This window comes from Mesoplodon densirostris, chromosome 7 (genome assembly GCF_025265405.1).
Source record: "Mesoplodon densirostris isolate mMesDen1 chromosome 7, mMesDen1 primary haplotype, whole genome shotgun sequence".
In the NCBI taxonomy this organism is placed as follows: domain Eukaryota; kingdom Metazoa; phylum Chordata; class Mammalia; order Artiodactyla; family Ziphiidae; genus Mesoplodon; species Mesoplodon densirostris.
In genome coordinates this window covers 71706254-71730990 of record NC_082667.1, presented here as the reverse complement: position 1 = coordinate 71730990, position 24737 = coordinate 71706254, and the positions used below count along the sequence as shown (strand labels likewise).

The window sequence follows — 24737 nt, the reverse complement described above, 5'->3', positions numbered from 1 at the left end:
GTGATATTGGATAAAAGCAGGCGCCCTAACTTGTAGAGAAGCTGTGTATGGAAGCTCTTTTTTGCTGGTTCCCTTTTTTTGGTTTATGAAACTACTTATGTTTTTGTGGAGAGACTATTTTCTGGCAATGCTTTTTAGAGAATCATTTTAAGACAGCCTGAAAGGATGTGAAACGGATGATGTAGGCAGCTACTGATGACCTCTGCTGGCCTGGGCAGATCCTCAGGATCTGATCTGCTTTTTTTCTAAGTGGATTTTATCAAACCTCAAAGCGTGATTTGAGACAAGATTTTCTACATAGAGTTAGCCTACCTCATAAGAGCATTCTATTGGGTTGCCCAAAAAGTTCATTCGGTTTTAAGTAAAAATAAAAGACACATTTTTCATTTTCACAAAGAACTTTACTGAACAATGTATTCATTAACCAAACGAACTTTTTGGCCAACCCAATGTATGGTCGTTTGCCTTCCTTAATATGTATTTAGGCTGCCCCACTATGTCCCATAAATTGTCTGCTTTTTCAGCAACTCTCGCAGTTGTAGTTCCTTTGCTATGACAAAGTTTCATGTTCAATTAAATAGTATTTTTGAGATGAGATAACTTGTGTTCGCAGGTTGGTTGGTCAGTGTGACTTAGACTTGATGTTGCTTTTATTATAGCTGTATACATATTTGCTGTTAGTTAAAACAAAAATCCAGCACCATGGATTTTAAATACCTGGGTTTAAACCACTGTATGTAAACAAACAGAATGGGTATAGAACAGAAAAATGACTACACACACACACACACACACACACATACACAAATGTGTGTGTGTGTGTGTGTATATATATATATATATATATATATATATATATATATATATAGTCCCTTGGGGATCAAATTAACTAGAAATCAATTTACACCATACAACAGCTTACTTTCTCTAAATGTGTAGGCTAATGTGTGTGTGTATACATATATATCCATATGTGTATTTCCCATTTCAAGGGCAATTTTAGATTTGTTTTACTACTACATTTCATTCCAACTGCATTTGTCATGCCACTCACATCTATTCAAAATATATATGTGCTTCTCAAATTTAAGGAAAAGATAATGACAGCCTTATATGAGTACCCAACTCTTCAATTTAAACATACTGATCTCTGGCTTGTTTTCTTCTTAAACATGTATCTTTTAAGTTCAATGAAAGACTTATTTAGGTGTTATTGAATTTTTACAATTAAACAACTTGACTGTCATGCTGATTTGTAAAAAGATTCAGTTAAATGGTGTTATTCTGTAAATTCAGAAATACATGTCTATTAGTATTGGAAGCACCAATGCATTTATAGACCGGTTGGCTTCACCTTGAACAGAAGAGGCTAAGAAGCCATTTGTGTGTTATCTTCAGCTTCTCTGTTTCCTATGCAGAGGAGAAAGGGAAATATATTGAAGATTTTTGAAAAGACAAAGTTTAACCTGGGAGAGAAGAGAAAACTTTCCAGTCTTTACTGGAGAATCTAAATACCAGATTTGACTCTTGTATTGGTCCTTGCCCAAAATTTCCAATGAATGCTCTTCTTTATTAACAAAGAATTATGGTACAGTAACTTTCCCAGTGTCCAGTAAGTCTTCTCTTAACTCACATCATATACATAGGTATAACAAGATAATTACACGTAGATCAGAACGTTGCCAAAAAGTATATGTAATAAACCCCATTTATCTATTCTCATAACTTTCCAAACTATTCTCCACACTGTAGCCAGAACACCCACATCATCTCTTGTTTAAAGTACGTTAGTGATTTTGAAATTTTCTTAGAATAAACATGAAGTTCATCCAGCATGGTCTATAAGGAGCTGAATGGTGTGACCTTTTCCTACCTTTCTAGCCTCATTTGGTCCTCTACTCTCCTTTGTTTTTCTTATTTAAGTTTTACTACCTTCTTTCAATTTCTGGAACACACTGACACTGTCCACCACCACCTGCCCCCTCACAGGGCCTTTGCCTAGATTGTTTTCTCCTACTGAAAAGCTCCTTGACCACCCTCCAACTCTTTGCCTAGTTAACTCTTCATCTTCCTGTTAACTTGTTACTTTGTCAGGCATAACTTCCCTACACTTGAGCCTCCCAAACTTGGTTAAATCTCCCCCCAAATGTCTGTCCTGTTTATAATTCTTATTTAGTTGTAGTTTACATTTATATGTGTGATTACTTGAATAAGGTGAAAGGGAACTTTGCTTTTTCTTGGTGTGGTATTTGTATCCTTAGTTCTTGATATAGTACCTGAGATTCAAGAAATTTTTTTTAATTAAAATTTTATGAAATGAGTAAGTAAATTCCATACTTGTTTTATGTCTTCTCATTCCTATATATCATTAACATTTATATTAGTTGAACTTGTTGTGCTTTGGAGGAGATTTTTATGATCCCCTCCAAGAACCTGATTTTGTATTTTAACATTTCTGGATCAAGAAGTTTTTCTTTCACCAAGCTGAAATTCCTATTGCTGAAATAAAAACTCATTTAAAAAAATCACTTTCAGGGCTTCCCCCGTGGCGCAGTGGTTGAGAGCCCGCCTGCCGATGCAGGGGACACAGGTTCGTGCCCCGGTCCGGGAGGATCCCACATGCCGCGGAGCGGCTGGGCCCGTGAGCCCTGGCCGCTGAGCCTGCGCGTCCGGAGCCTGTGCTCCGCAACGGGAGAGGCCACAACAGGGAGAGGCCCCCGTACCGAAAGAAAAAAAAAAAAAATCACTTTCAGTAGCTAGAAAGAACAGCTGGTCACTATCCTTGATGCACTATTTGTTTCCTTATCAGTGGAGTACATTTTCTAACATCATTTCACTATCTTATTTTTCTTTTAATTTTGATTTTAGGCCACCTTTCAGCTCAGTAAATCTTTAAGGGATATGGGATATTGACAGTTTATTTATGTATTTACTTATTTATTTTTAAGGACTTGAATTGGCATTTAGAATACCAAGGTAATTCTAAATATTGTAGCTTATCAGCCTTACCTTGTGGGAATCATATACTAGTAAGTGCTAGCCAGCATCACCTGAAGGCTCGCTTTTCCCATGGGCCCACTCAAAAAATAGGCGCATTCCTAATTAAAATACATTCAGTTTCTCAGATTGTCCTGGTGCTTTCCTAGCAGGAATGAGGGGGGTTTCATAAGGAGATTGGAAGTCTCCTCTTCCACACACACAAAAATTGGCAATCTTTATCTCTTTTGACAGCTGGTGGCATCTTTCTGAAAAGCTTTCAAAGCATAGATCATTTCTTCATAATGAAACCTGTGTGCTCAAATACAGTGGGTTGTGTGTTGAAATTCTTATCTTATGCTATGGCAAAATGCTCTAATTTAGATTCACAAAAGGATCCTGTACCCTTTACTTAGGAGAGCTGTGCAATTTGCCCATAAATAGACTGTTCAGCACCATTAGTGCATATCGTAGGTGTGCAGCCACATCATAACCTTTTCAACTTCGAATGTGCTTTTTCCCTTTGAAGAGTGACAAATGACAAAGGGGTGAGGGAGCCCCCCAAACAACATTATTGCCTTTAAGGATGAACTTGGGAACTTTAGCTTGAGCCCCTCACCAGAAAAAAAATCAGCTTCAATTCTTTCTTACCTGAGGCAAGACAGATTTTTTTTTCTTTCTGTAGCACTCGTCCCATGGCCAAGAGTGACCCCTGACTTCTGAGATTCAGAGACAGATCTTTGCACAATAGAAAAATTTTATGAGGGCAGTGATCAGAAAATTCCTAAGTAACATTATTTAAGCACCTATTATGTCTTAAGTCCTCTGTCAGTCATTGAGGGTAGAGGTTGATTATAGAATATTAATACAACCCATAGTTTCTAATCTTTGGTACTAAATAGCATAAGATTCCTAGCTTGATCAGATAGATTTGGGTGGGGAGGGAAGGGGAATGTGGTGAAAGGGAGAGAATGGAGTAGGTTGTTCTGTTTTGTTTTCTTTTGTTTTGTTTTAAAGAACAAGAGGGAAGAGTGAGTGAGAATTTTATTGGCAACAGTCCTTTCTCTTGGCAGGGGTGATGACTAACCCTAGTGTACATCCCATTGCTACTCCATAGAGTTCCTGCACTTACAGTGACCTCCAGTTATTGTCCCAGATATTTGTGTCTTAGGGTAGTCCCTTTCTAAATCTGTCTACCCACTCGCTTCCCTAATTCATTCAGAATTTTCTCAAACTTGTGAGATATCTTTTCGCTTCCATTTTAGGTACACCTGAGAGCCTGGCAGAAAAAGAACGGCAGCTCTCTACCATGATTACCCAGCTGATCAGTTTACGGGAGCAGCTCCTGGCAGCGCATGATGAACAGAAAAAACTGGCAGCCTCACAAATTGAGAAACAAAGGCAGCAAATGGACCTTGCTCGCCAACAGCAAGAACAGGTGAGCCCTGCAAAAGGAGCTGATGAACTGGAGGTGTGGAATGTGCCAAGCTCAGCGAGTAATCACATTGATTGGTTTATTTGTCATAAGCCTTCCTAAAAAAAGAATGAAAGAAAGAAGCCTTCTGGAAATCCAGGGTCACCGAGAATACTGAGGGGATATGTGGAGGACAAAGAAAGGCGTCATAGCAACTGGGCGTAACTGAAATGATAACATTGTTCCAGAACATTTGGATTTGATTAATTACTTGGGGATACTTGTTCATGTAGGCATCACGTATATTCCCAATGTAGCTTAACCATGAGTAAATCACTTCTCTCTGGGCCTTACTTTTCTCCCATCCAGAAAAGGAGGATCCTGGTCTAGAAAAACTTTGAGAATCTTTCAGTTCACTGGTTCAAGCTAGGATGACCATATGTCTCAGTTTTTCCAGAATAGCTCTGGTTAATGTCTGTTTTCCAGAGTAAGTATTAATACTCCCCTCTTCCACTTGCAAAAGTTGTCCTGGTTTGGATGATAAATTATATGGTCACTTTATTTATAGCATAGGTAAATCATTAAAAAACAAATTAACACATGGCTCATGGAAGAATTTGACTTCATTGATTTAGAAGTGAGAAAAATAGCGAAGTTTGTGTGTATCTTTTAAAAAATAAATCACTTTCCCAAATGTTTTTCCTGTCTCATAAGAGTGCATTAATCTAATAACAATGATCCTATAGAGTAGTCCCTGATGCTTTAGATCAGATAGACCCAAATTAATGTGCAGTTTTTAGGAATCTGACATTATTACTGGAATTATCTTTTCAGTTAAATGTATTTTATAGGGGTATATAGAGCAATATATGCTCTGTTGATTTTAATGAGTTGTGACGTCTGGTATTTTATATGCTTGAATATTTGCCCACATGTAGGAATATGGACTCAGCCCCTAATGGAAAATAACATAAAGGAACACTGTAAAAAATCAGAAGTTAGAATGTCATTTAGCTATCCAGAGATGACACAGTAATTAACTATTGACACTTGTGAATAAGCTAGCACAAATTAATCTTGACACATTTGCAGACGAGTGATATCTTACAGTGAACACTTTGTAATTATATTTCAAAATGAAAATTAAATGACACTTAAAACTAGGTTGTCATGCTCAATGAAGCGAGCATGTAGCTCAACCGATTGGCAAATAAAATTCAGAATTTGAGCCACATGGTGCTTATGTACCATACTTCACTGTGTCAAACCCATACATCTAGAGTGGATGATAGTAATTGCACTGTGGTGTTTTGGATGCATTTCTATGCAGCACTTTATCATTTAGGAGGGACCATCAATATTAGATGTCTAGTGGTGTTTCACTGGATGGCTAAGAGGAAATAAATATTCAGAGATCCAGCATGTATACCTAGAATTGCAGAGTGAGTTGTCCATTTCTGATTTGAATGGTGATAAGCAGAGTGGGCCTTTCCAAACTGATTAAATACTGTTTCCATTTTGCTTATAAAGCTTTGGGGAGGAGTGATCCCATTTCTCAAACTGTACCCTTCGTTAGGGGTAGCTTTATCATGACTTCTAGTATGAACCAGTCATCACCAGAAACCATTAAGCCACATTTGGGGCAGATTGCTATTTGTCATCTTCTGCTGAAAGGAATGTGATTTGGGTGTGTCCCTCTACTCTATGCTAAAATATTAAAAGGACTCAGGAAGTATACAGCTGAGGGCTGGTTCACACCCATTTCCACTTCCAACATTGTCCATTCTAGAATATTTTGGAAATAGAAGAAATAGGAAGAACATAACTCTTGCCTATAGGGCACCACTAAACCAAGTCCTTCTAAGTGCTTTCTGGCCATTTTTTTCTCTGGCTTCCTAGGTTGGCAGTGAGTGTGTTCTCACTAAGGGGCATTCCAATGGGCTTCAAACTCCAGCAGCTCAGATTTTGAGGTAATAAGTAGCCTGACACCTAACTCCTGTTTTATAGTAAGCACCATTATCCTACAGAAGTTCCCTGCTCTCCTGAGGGGCAGATTCAGTCTTCAGTAGGGCTTGCATTAAGTAGTTAATGTTTCTTTTTACAGACGAGATGACGTGCTAAGATGTTGAATTTGATTGTTGGGTGAAGCAGAGAATACAAAACTTGTATGTGGATCCTGTACTGTAAAACTAACACATTACCCTCAAAAGGATGTGAATAAATATTAAATTGTGTTTGTTTTTAAAAATGCTTTGTACATTACACATTATATCAACAAAAAAAGATAAAGGTTTTTGCCTTTTGCTGTATTTTTTTGGCACTCCCTTGACAATATTTGTGTTATCAGTTCTGAAAATCTTTACAGTAGAAAAGGTTTCACCAAAGTAGGCCATATTATAAGTAATAGAAAGTTCTTTCCTATCTTTGCTTACAGGTTTTACTTTTTAAATACAAATTAAGCTCCTTAGAAAAATGTAGGCTGAGTTTTCCTGTTTTTATTCTTCAAGGATGAGATTTTGAAATTCCCATTCTTTCCAGATGACCAGTGCAGATATAGATGAACTGCTCACAAATGTAATACAAGGGGGTAGTTTTCATGTACAGGTAAAGATTTAGGGGCAAACAGAGAGATGGCACCTGTTTGAAATATTTCCGTTTCTCCAACTTTCTGATTCTGCCTCTCTCATTTTATAGGAACTCTTTCATGTAGAAGTACAGTAAAGCATCCTTGTAATACCAGGAGAGGTACCTGAGGTAATGGCAAAGGTGTAAGCATTTCATTTTAACTTAATGAAACTTTATTTCTGATAGATTGCAAGACAACAGCAGCAACTTCTGCAACAGCAGCACAAAATTAATCTCCTGCAGCAACAGATCCAGGTCAGTGTATTTTATTACTCTCGTCTGATTATACTTAGATACTTTTCTCCTTGAAAATGGAATTTAAAATGCTGCAAATGCACCCTTCTCTTATAAACAGCACCAATAGGGCTGTTTGTTATTCAGGGATGTTGTATACAACTGTCTAAGTGGATGTAGAAAATATCGACTTGGTGGTAGTCTAAGCATTCTTTTCTGATGTGATGCGTAAGCAGAATAAACCTTATCTTTTTTTCCTTCTGCCATTTGCCTAACACAACCTGGTGGAAACCTAAGGGTTTCCAAGGTAGCATACACATGCTAGTTTTATTGCCACAAACTACTTGCTGCTTTATATTTTACCATCTAATAGTATCATAGGTAGAAGCTTATGTTTATTTGCTTGTTAGGACTGTCTGGGCCAATTATGAGAAGAATCTTATGACCTAGGAAAAGGTTGGTAATAATTAATTTGTTCTTTAACAGATATTAACTGCATTTCTGCTAGGCGCTGAAGAGAACATAAAGATTAATAAGTAATTGTCTTCAAGAAGCTTATAGTCTAGAAAGGAAGAAAAACTTGTTCTTGAATAATTGTAACACACTTTAGAAATTCCTTTTTCTTTTCTTTTTTTTCGTCATTTCTTTTGTGGCAGGTTAACACAATATATAGATCATAATTGCATGGGCCTGGGAAAGAATTCTGATTTCTGTCATTCCTTTAGAAATTTGACGGTTAATTCAGCTAACAGCTTTTTGACATAGGTAAGGGAAGTGGTCTCCATTTTTGAATAGGAACATAGGTGTGTGACTTCTAGAAAGCCTTAGAATAAGCAACTGGTTGTCTGGTGATTAATCCTCAGGAATATTGATCCCAGAGTTATATGTATCCACCACAGTCTCTGGTTTTCTTTTGGTTGCTGTATATATTTTCTAACCACTGGGATCTATGATTCAGCCTAGTTGGGGCAGTATATTCTGAATTATATTGGTCCTTTCCTTGAGATTAGTATCACACCTTCCTATATTAAAAAAAAATCACTTACATAAAGTCATAACTTATTTCACCTCACTGATGAAAGCCAGTGATTTTAACTTAGACTTTTGCTTCATTTTGTAATCACACTTAGTGTTCCAGGTAGTAGTCACTGCATTTAAAACACCAATTTGGTGCCTGAAGAAGTACCTGTACCTAATTTGGCATTTCGTCCAGCTGTCTTTACTAGGAGGTCTTAACCAGTGTTTGTTGTTGTTGTTGTTGCTGTTTTAATTAGTTCTGATTCTATATTCCATACTCAAGTCTGTATGTTTCAAAATAAAGAATCCAAACATAGAGGAGACGTATATCTCTGGCATTTGGGACAGTCAGCCTTTATAATTAAATCTTGAAATAATTTCTCATCCTGATATCTCATGACTCATGCTGAGATCCTTAATTAAATAACTGTCCAGGTGATCCCTCGTTCTGCCCTTATTAGAATTTTCAGTGTGTCTCCCACTGCTAAGGTCAAGATTTTTAGCCTGTGGCTTCCTACATTTTTCTCTAGATCCCTCTCTAAGAACTCAGTAGGTGTTAAATAACCTAACCTGATCATTTAGTTCTCTCTGTTTCTCCTAAGCAGAAATGGAAGAAATTCCCTGAGATGTTCTCATATCAGTTACTTACTATTAATGTTTTTACTACCTCTTTATTACTTACTTCTTTGTTTATTTTGAATATATTTCACTTCTTAGTCCAAAGTTGTTTGCAGGAACTGGCTGTCTTAATTGACGTTTGCCTGTTGTACTAAGGATCTCAGATGAATAGCAACAAAATCAAAGTATTTTAATGAAATATTATAGGCATTTATTGATTACATATGATTTTATAGTTATAACTTGACTATATAAAGTTGATATCTTTTTCAGGAAACTAGGACATGATCTTAAAATATTATTCATTAGAATGTTCAATTTGAGAAGACAAGAAAGTTGGTTTTTCAAGTGTTTTAATAGAAGTTTAATTGCTTTTAAATTTGTAGATATTTCTCATTGTTTAAATTTTTAAAAATTGAAGCTAATCAGGCCTTGATCTCAGCAGTATAAATTATAAAATCATAGAGAGATTCAAAATAGTTACATTAATTTTAGAAATATGGGATTCTTTGTAACAGGAATTCATATTTTTAAAAATAAGAGGAGGTAATAACCTATGTTTATAGTTTATTCTGTCCTGAGCTACTGCTTCACTGCATATCTTGTCAGTATTTATCTTATCGAGCATGAGACCATTCAAAGAATTTTTCAAATACTGAAAAACACTTCTCCTTGCACAAAACATATTAATCTCTGACACTTACAAAGCATGTATTTGATATTCAGATTTTTGTTGTTTTTTTGGAAGGGGAATGGGTTAACTGTATTTTCAAATAAGTTTTTTGACCAGCCATAGGTGTGATCAAATTTAGGAGAGAGACTATTGTTGGACTAATTTTAATTTGAGCAAAATATGAAATTTAAGAAATGCTTCAAACATTTTTCTATCATGAAACATTCTCCCTTTTTAAAACAAAACAGAGTAAGATAGTAAATACAAAACCTTTCTCTTCTGAAAGCAGGTGAATACAGTGACAATTTGAGATCCCAAGTTTGAACTTTTTCCTTCTTTTAAAATCTTGTATCCTAGAACCTATTTGCTAACATGGTCAGCAAGATTAAGCCATGGCAATTGGCCATAGATCCCAAGTATCAGGTGGGATACATAGATCTAAATAATACATCTAAAGATTATTCTTTACTTCTAGTTCAGAATGCTGACTTCTGAATTAGTACTGTTGTTTTGAAATTTGCAAGCTGTACTAGAAAGAAAGGGAAGAGTGTCTAACCTCTTATAACAACCACACACAAACACATCTGGGTCTGTTATAATGGAAACAAATGAAAACCTGGATGGTTTGCACACTGAAAAGCAGGATATTTCATTAGCGATAAGAAAAGGCATGATTAAGATAGTATTGTAGGGCTTCCCTGGTGGCGCAGTGGTTGAGAGTCCATCTGCTGATGCAGGGGACACGAGTTTGTGCCCCGGTCCGGGAAGATCCCACATGCTGTGGAGCGGCTAGGCCCATGAGCCATGGTCCCTGAGCCTGCGTGTCTGGAGCCTGTGCTCTGCAACAGGAGAGGCCACAACAGTGAGAGGCCCACATACCGCAAAAAATAAAAAAAAAAACAGATAGTATTGTAAAAGTCCACGTGCTTATTTTATTTGCAGTCCTTCAAAACTTATTCTGTATAGTAGTTTAAAATTATTTCATTTATATATTTTTTTCCTTTAATATAATTTTAATGTAATTTTGCCTTGGTAAATTCTAATTAAATTTTTAAAGGGATGCTTTTAAGACCATATATGGTCTTTAAGCCATGTTGAAACCATAAGATGAATGATTTTGTGAACTAATGTTTTTACACTTTTGATGAGTCAATTTTTACCATTTAAAAATCAGGTTAATAACTTTAAATGATTATTAAAATTCTTTAATGTCAACAGATCTTTTAGGAGGCTGTTTGCTTAGTGAATTCAAATCCCTCTGTTTGTGCTTTGGGGAAAATGGCGATTCCTCTAATTTGTTACATATTAAGTAATTCCCCAGATATGGAGCCCAAAATAGACATTTTTGATATTTCCAAGAGGGAAATAGCACAGTTTTTATCAACTTTGTGGATAGCAAAACTAATAGATCATGGAATATGGATCCTTGGATTTGGGAATGTTGATTCTCATGTTATAATTCCAAAGGACAAATAACTGCTTTAGTAATTTCTTCCTCTTTCTCCCACACCATAGTATCTTAGCCAATCTTTGGAAGCATTTTACTTATGAGTTATGTTGACTAGGAAACAAAATTCAGTTTGAATCCATTGGGCATATCAACACATATTTATAGCATTTTAATCAAACATTAAATGTAAGTCTAATCTAAGCAAACCAGAAAATATTTTATAAATCTTGATTTCTTGATCCGTCCATATATTTATTCATCTAACCTCATTTGACCATGTCATGGTTTTTGAATCTAAAGATATTCTTCATGGATACAATATACCACATTCTTTGGTTTTGATAGCATGTCAGTAGGAACATATTTAACAATGGCATTTCGTTGCTAAATCTTTGCAAGAGAATTCACCTTATTAAAATATCTCTGTGAGAAACTTACTTTTTCAGACATGAATGGTGTGATCCAAATATTCATATCTCTTTAGACCCCTCTGTACAGGTGGCGTCCTCACCTCACATCACTGACCAAACAACAATGGTCTCTTAAGAAGGGACTGATTGGTTAGGATTTTATTTGGGCACTTGGCCTCCTGGGCCAGAGCCAATGATTTAGTCAATTCATATACGTATACCTTTTTGGGTAAAATTGTGAAACTTGAGAAATTCTTAGCTCAGTTCTTTGTTAATCTTTATGATTAGTATGTAATATTCATTGTCCTTCCCTCACAATTTAATACATGAATTAGATGGTGAACTCAATCTGTGGAAGGCCTGAACTAATGCCATTGCTGCTGCTTTGCAGATACACTATCTCTTATCTGAAAACTTTCTCTTTTAAATGCTCTAATACATACTGCTTATTTACACAGCCAAGTGTTTGTCTCTTCACTGAAGCTTCACTCTATTCTTTAGAGTATGTGAGTATTTTTCATATATAGTGTTTTCTATTTTGATTATAATATATTCATTTGTGCTATTCGCATATTTTGTGTGTCTCTGTGTGTTTGTCACGTGGTTGAGTGCCGTTAAATGTGTGTTCTCCTTTCTTCCTACGTAACCAGTAGACATATCAATATTATGAGCAGGGAGGTGATTGTTCTTAAACCAGTAAACAGAATAATTTGAGATGTACTCTCACCTTTTAAGGAGATAAACCTTGCCTTTTGCTTCCTTCAGTATGATTAACTACAGGCATTTCAGGTATCTGCTGAGCAGAATAAGGACTACCTTTTCATGTGAAGTAGTTGTCTAAAGATCAGAAATAATTACTTTGTACATTAGCCTTCATGGCCTGCATGACCTGGTTAATTAATTTTTTGCCAGGATAATCATAATAGATATATATTTGAAGATATGCTTCATCATTAAGTATCTAAATGACCTCTAATTTTAAGAGCTGGACCTTGCATTTATTGTCCTTTGGAACTGGCTGAACAGCCAGCAGAAAGACTAAGTAAAGTAAGGGGCCTGCCAGTCTCACATAGTTCCTCTGTCTTATGTTGTATATGTTGTATCTCTTTGTTAATTGTATTTAGCATTGATAAACAAAAAGCAATTACACTGCTCCTGTTTTGGCTCTAGCAAATAGTCCTTTTTCGGGTGTTATTGATCAGGTAACGGATCTCCTTTCAACAGCCTCTGAACAGGACCAAATAAACCCACTGAAAGTAATTTGATACTTCTATTGGCATTGTACATGTATCTGATACTCTCTTGCAATGAAATGAGAGTTATAAACAAAGCTTAGAAGTCTAGGATTAGCCCCCAGCTTCAGCAAACCCTTAAAATATTTTGTAATTCTATCTTTAACCATGAATTAGCCAGGAAAAACAGACCCTCTCTCCTCTCTCTATTTTTCTGCTGTATGCGATTTTTGATTGCCCATGGGCAGGCTGTTATGATCTTCTTTGGAGGTTTAAAACCAAGATAAAAATGCAAATCTAATTATTTCTTTTATGTAATCAAATTAACTTTTTAAGTAATGATAGATGCTGTATAGCCTGCTTCTAACATTTTAATAATGAAGTTTTTGAATTATAAAGAATAGGTAAAGCTGCTATAATTCATGAATAGCAAGGGCCTTAGATAAAAATATAAATTATCACTGTGGATTAGAAACTCTGCATGAGTTAATCACGCTAGACTGTTAAAGTTGGAGTGGATCTAGAAATAAAAAGAGGTGATACTGGACCAGATCCTTTGAGCTGCTATATGGAATTATTAATCAGCTTGCTACTTATTTTCTAAATGTGGCCTTATGGCAAAGATCTCATTCAGCTGACAAGAGCCTGATGGTGAATCTCAATGCTTTTCATGCACTATCCTTCAATTTCCCCAACCCTCTTTGGTGACCCTCCGTCCTCTATCTTATCTACTTCTTATCTCTCAGACTTTACTCCCCAGCTCCCTCTCAAATCAGTGATACTGAAAATGCAGGGAAACCAAAGGCTCTGCTTCCTTCTGGGATTAATGAAAATGAGAGAGTGCATTACCTCTTCAGGGGCAGGAGGCTATGGAGCCCAGTGGGCAGTTGATCCAGGTGGTGCCAGCATATGACATTACATAACACTATCAATTCCCCAAGGAAAAAGCAGCTCTTTTCTGGTTTTCCCTTGATCTCTCTGATTACATTGAGGGCTCAGTTTAGTGTTAGCACACTTTAATACCTTTCTAGGATGTGCTAATCTCTCTTTGTAAGAGAGAGAGATCATCTTAGTCTCAGAGCCTTTGGAGGCAATAGTGCTTAGCTTAGAATTTAAATAAAATCAAGTAAATCTTTTATTTTCATTGTTATCTGCTTATCTTCTAATTATGACAAGTGATTTTCTATTGGTTTTCTATTTGAGGTAGTGCTATTGAAATAAACGTATTTATGCAAAAAAAAAGTCAATTTAAATAAAACTTTAAGTAAATAAGAACTGAGTACTTGGATCTGGCAAAAATTATACAGGCAGTTCTTTAATGATGGAATTTTAAGAAACTCTTGAAAGAGCACTACACTGAGAGATGTTGAATGTTCCCCCTCCATTCTTCTACTTTCACAGAATGTTAAACTTGGACACATCCTCTAGAGGTCCTCATGGTTCTCCCTCACTGATTGGGGGTAGGGTGGGTAGCTATTCCTATCGTACAGCAATATAGTGAGTTTATCGTTAAGCTATACTTAAAAATAACCCTGAGAGGGCCTCCCTGGTGGCGCAAGTGGTTGGGAGTCCGCCTGCCGATGCAGGGGATGCGGGTTCGTGCCCCGGTCTGGGAGGATCCCATGTGCCGCGGAGCGGCTGGGCCCGTGAGCCATGGCCGCTGAGCCTGCGCGTCCGGAGCCTGTGCTCTGCAGCGGGAGAGGCCACAGCAGTGAGAGGCCCGCATACCGCAAAAAAAAAAAAAAAAAAAAAAAAAATAACCCTGAGATTATGTTTTTTCTACTTTTTTGGAATTAAAATGTCTTTTCCTTTTATGAAGCACAGGTGATAATAGATGGTATGTGCTTTGTTTCTTTGTTTTCCAGTAGTTTTAGTTGGTAAAATAAAAAGTTCCCAAATATGTGTAAGTCCCCCACTTTTGTTTTTCTTTGAAATTTCTTTGGAACTCTTTCTCTAGTCCAAATCCTTTACTTTATACAAGGAAACTGAGGCATAGACAACAGACTCATCCAGGTTTAAAAAGCTACATGTTGTCAGAGCCATGAGTGGAACCCAACTTTCTTTGACTTCTAGTCTAGTACTATTTCCAACATTCCAGGATGTATCTCAATTTGCCCTTTTTGTGATTTGAATAAATCTTAGTGCACTTTAGTTTTCCAGTTTGTAAAATGTGGATAATGATACCTAACATCTAAAATCTCATTACATTCTCTTTATCCTTAAATGGAAAAAAATGGAAGATTGCCCATTAGAATCAGTTTATATCTCAGGGCTACTACAACTGTGGCTGCCTGCCCACAAGGAAAGAGATTAAAAAAAACATAACCGGAATCTTTTTGTAATGTGGTATGAAATGTATTTATGGCTGAGTGACTCTTTTGGTTTTTACATATAAACTTCTTGGCTAATTATATTACTTTCTGGGGGCTTAAAAGTGATATGTCTCTATATTGAGGATCAGTCCCCTTTAATGTTAATACCTGTTTTTATAGCTACTCTGCAGCTGATAAAAGGGAGCAGTGAGTGACAGCATTTGATGCCAGTGGTTCTCAACCTTGATTGTACCTTGTAATCACTTGGAAGCCTTTTAAAAATACTGATGCCTGGGTCCCACTGTAGAGGTTCCGATTTAATTGGTCTGGGGTACAGTCCCAGATGGGGACTGTTAAAAACTCTCTAGATGATTCTAGCAGGCAATCAGGATTAAGAAAAACTGCTCTATACAGTGTAATGCAGATTAAATGATTAAATGTGAACTCTAAATTGTTTGGACTATTCATCTATTTATCTATCTGTCTATCTAGCTATCTAAAAATGGACTGAGGGTTGGGGCATAACAAATAATCCTTGAGCAGTTGAAATATACTTTTGACTTTGGTCATAGTTATTTTACTTAATAGCTAGAAAGCTTATAATGGATCATGGTTTAAACAATTTTAATAAATTTAGTTAGTTTTCTAATAACTTGATTTTTATTTACATATGGGTATATTGGCAAGACAGGAATGTGTTGACATTAGATTTGTGCCTTTGAGAGAAGGTATTTAAAATAAAAATGAAGCATAATCTTTCACAATAAGACAAAAACTTTTAGAAAAGAAGTACTCGGATGCTCTTTGACTTCCACTATCTAAACAGAATGAGTTTTGACCCAGGACATCAATCTGTCATTTTTTAAGGTGTTTAAAATTATTTTTTCTGTGAAATTGACTACATTTCACATATATGAGGAATGTATGAATCTGAATGCACTTTTAAGCTAGATTTGTACATATAAATAGGAGGTAAAAAGGATAAAATGCATTGCTTCAGAGTGTATGTAATATAAAATTTTTGTAGAAGCAGCACAAGTATCAGGGACAAATAAATCAAGATTTAAATTCCAGTTCTACTACTTATTAGCTCTGTGACATGTTTTGCTACTTACTAGCTGTGACAAAAGTTACTTAATGTTTCTGAGCCTGCATCTCCTAGTTCCTAAAAGATGAATAATGATAGTACCTTACGAGTTCTGGGATTAGAGACCATCATCTTAAAAAACCCTACTAAGTGCTCAATGCATTTTATCTATCACTATCATTATTGTTGTTATCATTCTTATGTATGAGCTATAGGAATAATTTCAGAGTCCTTAAAAGAGAAACAGGGTATATGCCCAGTAGTGGGATTGCTGGGTCATATGGTGGTTCTATTTTTAGTTTTTTAAGGAACCTCCATACTGTTTTTCATAGTGGTTGTATCAATTTACATTCCCACCAAAAGTGTAGGAGGGTTCCCTTTTCACCACACCCTTTCCAGCATTTATTGTTTCTAGATTTTTTGTTAATGGACATTCTGACTGGCGTGAGATGATACCTCACTGTAGTTTTGATTTGAATTTCTCTAATAATTAGTGATGTTGAGCATCTTTTCATGTGCCTCTTGGCCATCTGTATGTCTTCCTTGGTGAAATGTCTATTTAGGTCTTCTGCCCATTTTTTAACTGGATTGTTTGTTTTTTTGATATTGAGCTCCATGAGCTGTTTGAAATTGAGTTATTTGTAGTGAGGTGGATGGACCTAGAGTCTGTCATACAGAGTGAAGTAAGTCAGAAAGAGAAAAACAAATACCGTATGCTAACACATATATGTGGAATCTAAAAAAAAAAAAAGGTTCTGATGAACCTAGTTGCAGGGCAGGAATAAAGAGGTAGACATAGAAAATGGACTTGAGGACATGGGGTGGGAGGGTGAAGCTGGGGCGAAGTGAGAGTAGCATCGACACATATACACTACCAAATGTAAAATAGTTGGCTGGTGGGAAGCAGCAGCATAGCACAGGGAGATCAGCTCCGTGTTTTGCAATGACCTAGGGGGGTGGGATAGGGAGGATGAGAGGGAGACTCAAGAGGAAGGGGATATGGGACATGTGTATGCATATGGCTGATTTGCTTTGTTGTGCAACAGAAACTAACACCGTATTGTGAAGCAATTATACTCCAATATAGAGCTATTAAAAAAAGAGAGAAATGCACATGTACATATTTTGTGTCTACATGTGTAAGCATGTTTATGTCTACATACATATGCACATTTAGAACCCACAAATTAGTGACGTGAATATAGGATAATCAATGTGAATGTGCTATAATCAATTATTATCACCAGGGTAATCTAGAGGAAAAGAAAGCAAAAATTTTCTCTGGCTGCCAAATGAGAGCTATTTCAATTCTCAGTAAGAGGACAGTAAGGTTTATCAGGTACTCAGAAATGGTTGACCAAGAATTAGAGCTGCCTGGAGAATGTCTAAAAGGGGGTGTGGCATTTTATTCTGGAAAATAGGGTCAAATTCTTACTTTTCACACTAAAACGGGCTTTTTTATTAGATCAGTAGTGCCTGTGGGATAGTAAATGAACCTTTCCAATTTATTTTATAGCTTTTTTTAAATACACAGATGAAGTTAGCGATGTAGCAGCACAAAATGCAAAAGTCTTCTTGTTTAAAATAAAGTTGTTTATATAAATCTTATGTATGCCATCTCCTGTAAGTCAAGCATTTGCCCAGCTTTTGTGAATTATGTCTATACTTAGAATTTAAGAAGTTAAACAGTATGCATACCAGACTTGAGAGATGGGAAATAAAAATTGATATACTGTGTGACACTTGATATAGCACAGGGAAATATCTTTTAAATTTTGAAAGGATATACTGACATAACCATTTTTAATTCACATAAGGTAACTCCCACTTAAAGTTATTAATGTTAGAGTCAGATATTTTTACTTCTTCAGAATAAAAGAAAATAAATGATGCAAAAGGTGTAATGTCTCACTGTGAGACACTGAATTCATTTTATCTGCCACCCAATCCATTAAGAAAATATTAAAGTTGTAACAGTAAACAATGAAAGTTAAGGAATTCACAGATCAGAATAAAGAGTAAAGTCCAACCTCAGGTCACAGTCATGACTTTTGTTAAACACATACTTCAGTGCAAGATTTTTATCTTAAAATGTCTACAGATGAGTTTTCTACAGTGGCTGAGATTAGTGCAGCTGGAAAGAGCTCTCAGCTAGGCTGACTTGGCTGCTGCTTGAACATGTTGACAAGGTGGAGTTACTATTCTAAAGAACTCTAACAGGCCATGCTTGTTTTGTGCTGTAATAACATCATTCATTTCCCAGCCACGCAAATGTTGGCTCTTCCTTATACATTCTTTAGTTGTATTATTCATAGGAAAAGTGGGGGAGGGAAACACAAGAAAACTGATTTTACTTTTGATTGTCCAATAACTTTTGTTCCCTTTCAAAAGTTGTGATGATATCAGGAACCAGTTACCCAAATGGAAAAACATAACTTATGTACTGTTATTTAATAAAAGATGTAAGTCCTAGTTTGGCGTTTTTAAAGCTGGATGTGGCAGAAATTGTTTGTTAATATGTATAGAATTAGTTAAATACAGGGCACTTCAGGATTAGTGTAACTGAATGGTGTCTAAGGAGACAATCAGAGAACTGAAACTTCTGGGAGAAGAAGGATCTCCAGCTGCTGCTTCAGGTATTTGTTTGTTCTAAAGGACCTTTATTTCTGTGGCTGTCAGCCCCTCCTTCCCCCGACCTGCATTTCGCTGAGAATTTTGAATGTTATGATGTCTCCCAAATAATCAGTTTAGTAACTGGAGCCTGGGGTTTGAAGAAATCAACATGGTTATAGTAGTAGAAGAATGAGCTTAGAAGCAGAAGGTGATGGAGAGCAAGAAAGTGCACATGGGTAGGAAGCTGTTACCTTCTTTAGTGATAAATAACAGAGGTTCGAGAAAAAGAAAAACTAGTTCCAAGTTTCCTCTCCACCCTATTCTGTGTAATTCTTTGTAATGCTTTTTGCAGACTCAGATTTCTAGATTTTATGTTTGAAGGTTAGATGGAGTGGAGAAACTGTTAGGTGACCTGAAATTTGTCTGTGGAAAAGCCCAGAGGAGCAGGCAAAAGTGAGATATTGGGTTCCAGCCAGAGGTTAGTCTTAGCAGATCAGTTAGACCAGGTCAGATCCACAGTGATAGAGCAAACATGTAGTCTACCATTGGAGGACTTCCAGCTTGTGGCTGGAATATGTGTAATGCAAGGGTGGACACCTGGGCAAAGAAAAATGAAGTTGGGCTCTTGAAGTTGGCCTCCACACAACAGATATTTTTCTGTTAAGACTGTCTGATTTCATGTATTGTGTATTGTGTGGTCTCTGGCAGGGCCCTTTCATGGACTCCATTTTAGGGTCGAAATATACCCTGGAGTTCCTAGGGATCCCTTGTGGGAGAAAAGCTCAGGTTATTGGCGGTTCGGTAGAAGATGTAATCTGAACTCTATGTTTAGGACCTTGGCCTCCATATCAATACAATATCTTTCCTTCTCAATACAATTGGGCTCTGACTATGGAGACCCAGATTTGTGATATACAGTATACCTCAAGTGGTTAAGAGTACAAAGGCAAATTACTTTGTGTAGTAGAATTATAAACTATTTTTTATTGTTTTAGGTTAGTTTAAAAATTTTTTTTCTAACACTTATTGCTTTTGTATAAGAAAATTAGTTAAAAATTTTAAATATACATTGAAAGAACCCTGGTTTTCAATATTAAGGAAATTGTTAAATTTATTATGGTATATTCATGTGATTGGCTGTTTTAGACTGTTAAACATGATACGGACAAATAAGTTTTCATGATTTAGGATAATGCTTTCAATGTAACATCAGGTGGGAAAAAACCCCTAGAACATAATAATGTAAATATAGTATAATCTCAGCTACATAAAAAATAGGCATTTTAAAAAAGACTGGAAGAGGGTGCATTGCTTTTATAATTAACTTTATTATTATTATTTTACTTTAAAAAATGCAGGTAACAGAAAAGGAGGAGATATCTATCCTTCTGTGATCACCTCGTAGGTTGTGATCACCACACAGATCATCAAATCTTACAACTTGACAGTCATAGCTGATTTCTGGTTTCTTTTTTTTTTTTTTTTTATTGGAGTAAAATTGCTTTACAATGTTGTGTTAGTTTCTGCTGTACAATTAAGTGAATGAGCTATATGTATACCTATATCCCCTCCTTCTTGGACCTCCCTCCCACCCCTCCCCATCCCACCCATCTAGGTCCTCACAGAGCACTGAGCTGCGCTCCCTGTGCTATATAGCAGGTTCCTACTAGCTCTCTATTTTACACATGGTAGTGTATTTATGTCAAACCTAATCTCCCTCCCTTCCCTTCCCCTGCTGTGTCCACATGTCCGTTCTCTACATCTACGTCTCTATTCCTGCCCTACAAATAGGTTCATCTGTACCATTTTTCTAGATTCCACATATATGCATTATTATGCATTTGTTTTTCTCTTTCTGGCTTACTTCACTCTGTATGACAGACTCTAGGTCCATCCACATCTGTACAAATGACCCAATTCCGTTCCTTTTTATGGCTGAGTAATATTCCATTGTATATGTGTACCACATCTTCTTTCTCCATTCATCTATCATTGGACATTTAGGTTGTTTCCATGTCCTGGCTATTGTAAATAGTGCTTCAGTGAAAGTTGGGGGTACATGTGTCCTTTTGGATTATGGTTTTCTCAGGGTATATGCCCAGTAGTGGGATTGCTGGGTCATATGGTAGTTCTATTTTTAGTTTTTGAAGGAACCTCCATACTGTTCTCCATAGTGGCTGTATCAATTTACATTCCCACCAACAGTGCAAAAGGGTTTCCCTTTTCTCCACACCCTCTCCAGCATTTATCACTTGTAGATTTTTTCATGATGGCCATTCTGACTGGTGTGAGGTCAGAAACTGCCTCATTGTAGTTTTGATTTGCATTTCTCTAATAATTAGTGATGTTGAGCATCTTTTCATGTGCCTTTTGGCCATCTGTATGTCTTCTTTGGAGAAATGTCTATATAGGTCTTCTCCCCATTTTTTAATTGGGTTGTTTGTGGTTTTTTTGATATTGAGCTGCATGAGCTGCTTGTATATTTTGGAGGTTAATCCTTTGTCCGTTGCTTCATCTGCAAATATTTTCTGCCATTCTGAGGGTTGTCTTTTCATCTTGTTTATGGTTTCCTTTGCTGTGCAAAAGCTTTTAAGTTTCATTAGGTCCAATTTGTTTATTTTTGTTTTTATTTTCATTACTCTAGGAGGTGGGTCAAAAAAGATCTTGCTGTGGTTTATGTCAAAGAGTGTTTTTCCCATGTTTTCCTCTAAGAGTTTTATAGTGTCTGGTCTTACATTTAGGTCTTTAATCCATTTTGAGTTTATTTTTGTGTATGGTATTAGGTAGTGTTCTAATTTCATTCTTTTACATGTACTGTCCCGTTTTCCCAGCACCACTTATTGAAGAGGCTGTCTTTTCTCCATTGTATGTTCTTGTCTCCTTTGTCATAAATTAGGTGACCATAGGTGCATGTGTTTATCTCTGGGCTTTCTATCCTGTACCGTTGATCTATATTTCTATTTTTGTGCCAGTACCGTACTGTCTTGAATACTGTAGCTTTGTAGTATAGTTTGAAATTGGGGAGCCTGATTCCTCCAGCTCCATTTTTCTTTCTCAAGATTGCTTTGGCTATTTGGGGTCTTCTGTGTTTCCATACAAATTGTAAAATTTTTTGTTCTAATTCTGTGAAGAATGCCATTGGTAGTTTGAAAGGGATTGCACTGAATCTGTAGATTGCTTTGGGTAGTATAGTCCTTTTCACAATATTGATTCTTCCAATCCAAGAACATGGTATATTTCTCCATCTGTTTATGTGATCTTTGATTTCTTTCATCAGTGTTTTATACTTTTCTGAGTACCAGTCTTTTGCCTCCTTAGGTAGGTTTATTCCTAAGTATTTTATTCTTTTTGTTGCGATGGTAAATGGGATTGTTTCCTTAATATCTCCTTCTGATTTTTTGTTGTTAGTGTATAGATTGTGATCACCAAACAGATCATCAAATCTTACAACTTGACTGTCATAACTGATTCCTGGTTTCTTAAATAGAGCATTCAGTTAATCAAAAAACAACCATGTCTCCAGATAGCTGGAAAACATATGCAGGTATGGATCTTTCCATTGCTTTCAGGCTATTTTACTATCTATGCCTGCTCCATCTCTTACTCATTTTCTCGACTTTGGCAATGTCACTGAATTAATTCCATAGACGTGTATGTTCCCTTTGGCTCAGAAAGGCCATGATTTCAAGCCCAGGAAAAGAGAAGGTGTGCAGATAATTATTGATCTACTCTCAGCAGAACTTTTTCTTCCCCCTTCTATGGAAGATATGCAGCCCCAACTGAGAGACAGAATAGGATTAGGGAAGCGTAGAATGGCAGAAAGAAGTGTAGACTTGGACCCAAGATGTCTGCCCCTAGTCTTTGGTTTGCTAGGAATGCCATTACCTCTAGCAAATTATTCTTCTGCATTGATTCTCATTTTCCATATATTTAGGAACAAGGATCATTGTGCAAAATTATTGCTGAAATTCTTTGTGACTCTGACCTCCTTTGATTCTAGATGATGGAAATTAACTCTGGTCCTTAGAAAATGGAGAGCTTTGTAGGTAGTCTTGCCTACAAATCTTTCAGGCAAATGTCAAGTTTGGCCACAGCATAAGCCATGTCCACTTAGGAATGTTTGCATTTTAAACCATCGAATGGTTTTGAATTATGAGGTCAAATTCATGTTTCCTTTGTGGAGTATTGTGATGGCTTGTAATTCCTGCCACATGAAATAATGGCTAAGGGGGATTTTTAGAAAAACACTTTTAGGAAGAGGGCCTGTAAATGCCTGCTTTCAGGCCACACCAAACAGATTTCTGCAGCCAATGACAAACTCTTGGCATTAGAGCTGTATAATGGAATGGGTGACACAAACTTAATTTCAGCGTTGCAAATGAAATATTACAATTTTTGGGGAAAAAATCCTTATAGCTTTGCTAAAGTATTAATTGCAGGAAATTACAGCATATCCTAGTGAAGTATTATGTCAGTGGCATGTATAACATACAACACCTTTTCCTAGTCTCTCTTGTTTTCACCCCAAGTGTTGCATTTTCATTTGAAAAGAGATGTGTTAGGTAGTTAGAACTTTGTCTAACTGTGGGGGCAGTGCTGAGTGTGGTTTAGACTGTCTGAAAACAATTAAGCTGTGAAGGGGAGACTTCTTGGTTATGCTTCCTAGAAGTGGGTTTACTGCTTGAAGCATAATGTTGATGTGGATGTTCTTTTGGCCATTTCCTCATTTCTAGCTTGTTAGGTTTCATCTCTTAGTCCCAATAAATTTTCCAACTACTATTTATTTATTGGGTTGCAAGATAAAGAATGAGAGAATTTCATTTCTGATGTGTGGTAGTTTAATATGGTTTTCAGATTTCCTCCCATTTTGTTTGAAGTAAATAGGGTAATTACTCACTAAAATTCTAATATCTTTCAGGGCTTTAGGGATGAATCTAAAACAGAACCATATAATGTTTTATTTAAGCAAATCCATGTTCTTATTAAGCAGTTCACCTTAATGTCATTTTTTATAAATAAACTTTGTTTTATTTTTTTAAGGGTTATTTAATTAATTTTGTTGTACTACCATATTTTGACATCTGCATCTGCTAAGGCTTGCAGGGTGTGATTTGTGGTTTAAAAATGAAGATAATTTATCATTTGAAAAATGATAAATCATTCAGGAATTATACATAAATATGAATGTAAAAGAGTCTGATGCACTTCTATTTTGTTTTCTTTTTCTTTTATACAAAGGCACATGTACAGTCATCTTTGTTTGCACAAAACATTTGTGCCAGTTGTACATTTGATTAATATCTAACTGGATATGAGTGAAATGTATTCTGGAGAAACTACTGCTGTGCCGGCTTCTTGAACTGTTTATGGTCTCCATTAATTGCAGGGCTTTACCATATAACCATTGTGTAGATCTGGTTTTACTTATCAAATCCAGATCTGCTTTTTCTCCCCCTGCGGAGCAGGGTGAAGTTCCTTGTGCTACCAGCTTCTTATTATTTGGGGGTTCATAGCATCTTGGGAATTGAAGCTGTCAGCCCTGGAACTCCCAGTGTTTCTGTGGAAAGATTAACATTGTTAGGGTAAATCTTTGGTAAGTTTGCTCTTCATGCAACACAGTCAGGTTAAACAAGCGTTTTACTTTTTAGTGAAGTATTTATTTTAGTAATATGGACGGGTACTCATTTTTCCGCAGCCCTTTGCCCTATTTTGGATGAGTTGGTCTAAACTGGAAGGCTTTTAAAGTCTGGTCTTTAGTCTTTCACCATAGACTCCATATTTCCCCCCAGCAGGAGGAGTAGGTGAGAGAATGAGGTGGGGGACAATACAGAGAAAATTTCTATAAAAAAGTTAACATTGCCTTTTCTCCTTAAGAAGGCTTAAAGATCATCTGTTTTCTTTGGAAATGAGATTGTGTGAAGGGGTATTTTGGTTTAGTTTATAAGAAGGCCGTTTCACTTTCCTAGTAAAAAGAGCTGGCTGTTAAATAGTAGTTTTAATCTCCACCCTGAAAGAAAATGTTGGCTGTGTGTGTGTTTGCAAAGGGACAAAATGTATTGAATTTAAATAGAACAGC

At 36.4% G+C, this 24737-nt stretch overlaps 1 protein-coding gene across 4 annotated transcripts in view; it reads left to right on the top strand.

The window, feature by feature from the left end:
* Positions 1–24737, top strand: part of SOX6 (SRY-box transcription factor 6) — a 636653-nt gene that overhangs the window by 420465 nt on the left and 191451 nt on the right. For all 4 annotated transcript variants that reach the window (XM_060103234.1, XM_060103233.1, XM_060103231.1 and 1 more), the window contains exons 7-8: positions 4242–4414; positions 7202–7270. In XM_060103234.1, coding sequence (XP_059959217.1) covers positions 4242–4414; positions 7202–7270 — 242 coding nt within the window. The remainder of the gene's footprint in view (positions 1–4241; positions 4415–7201; positions 7271–24737) is intronic.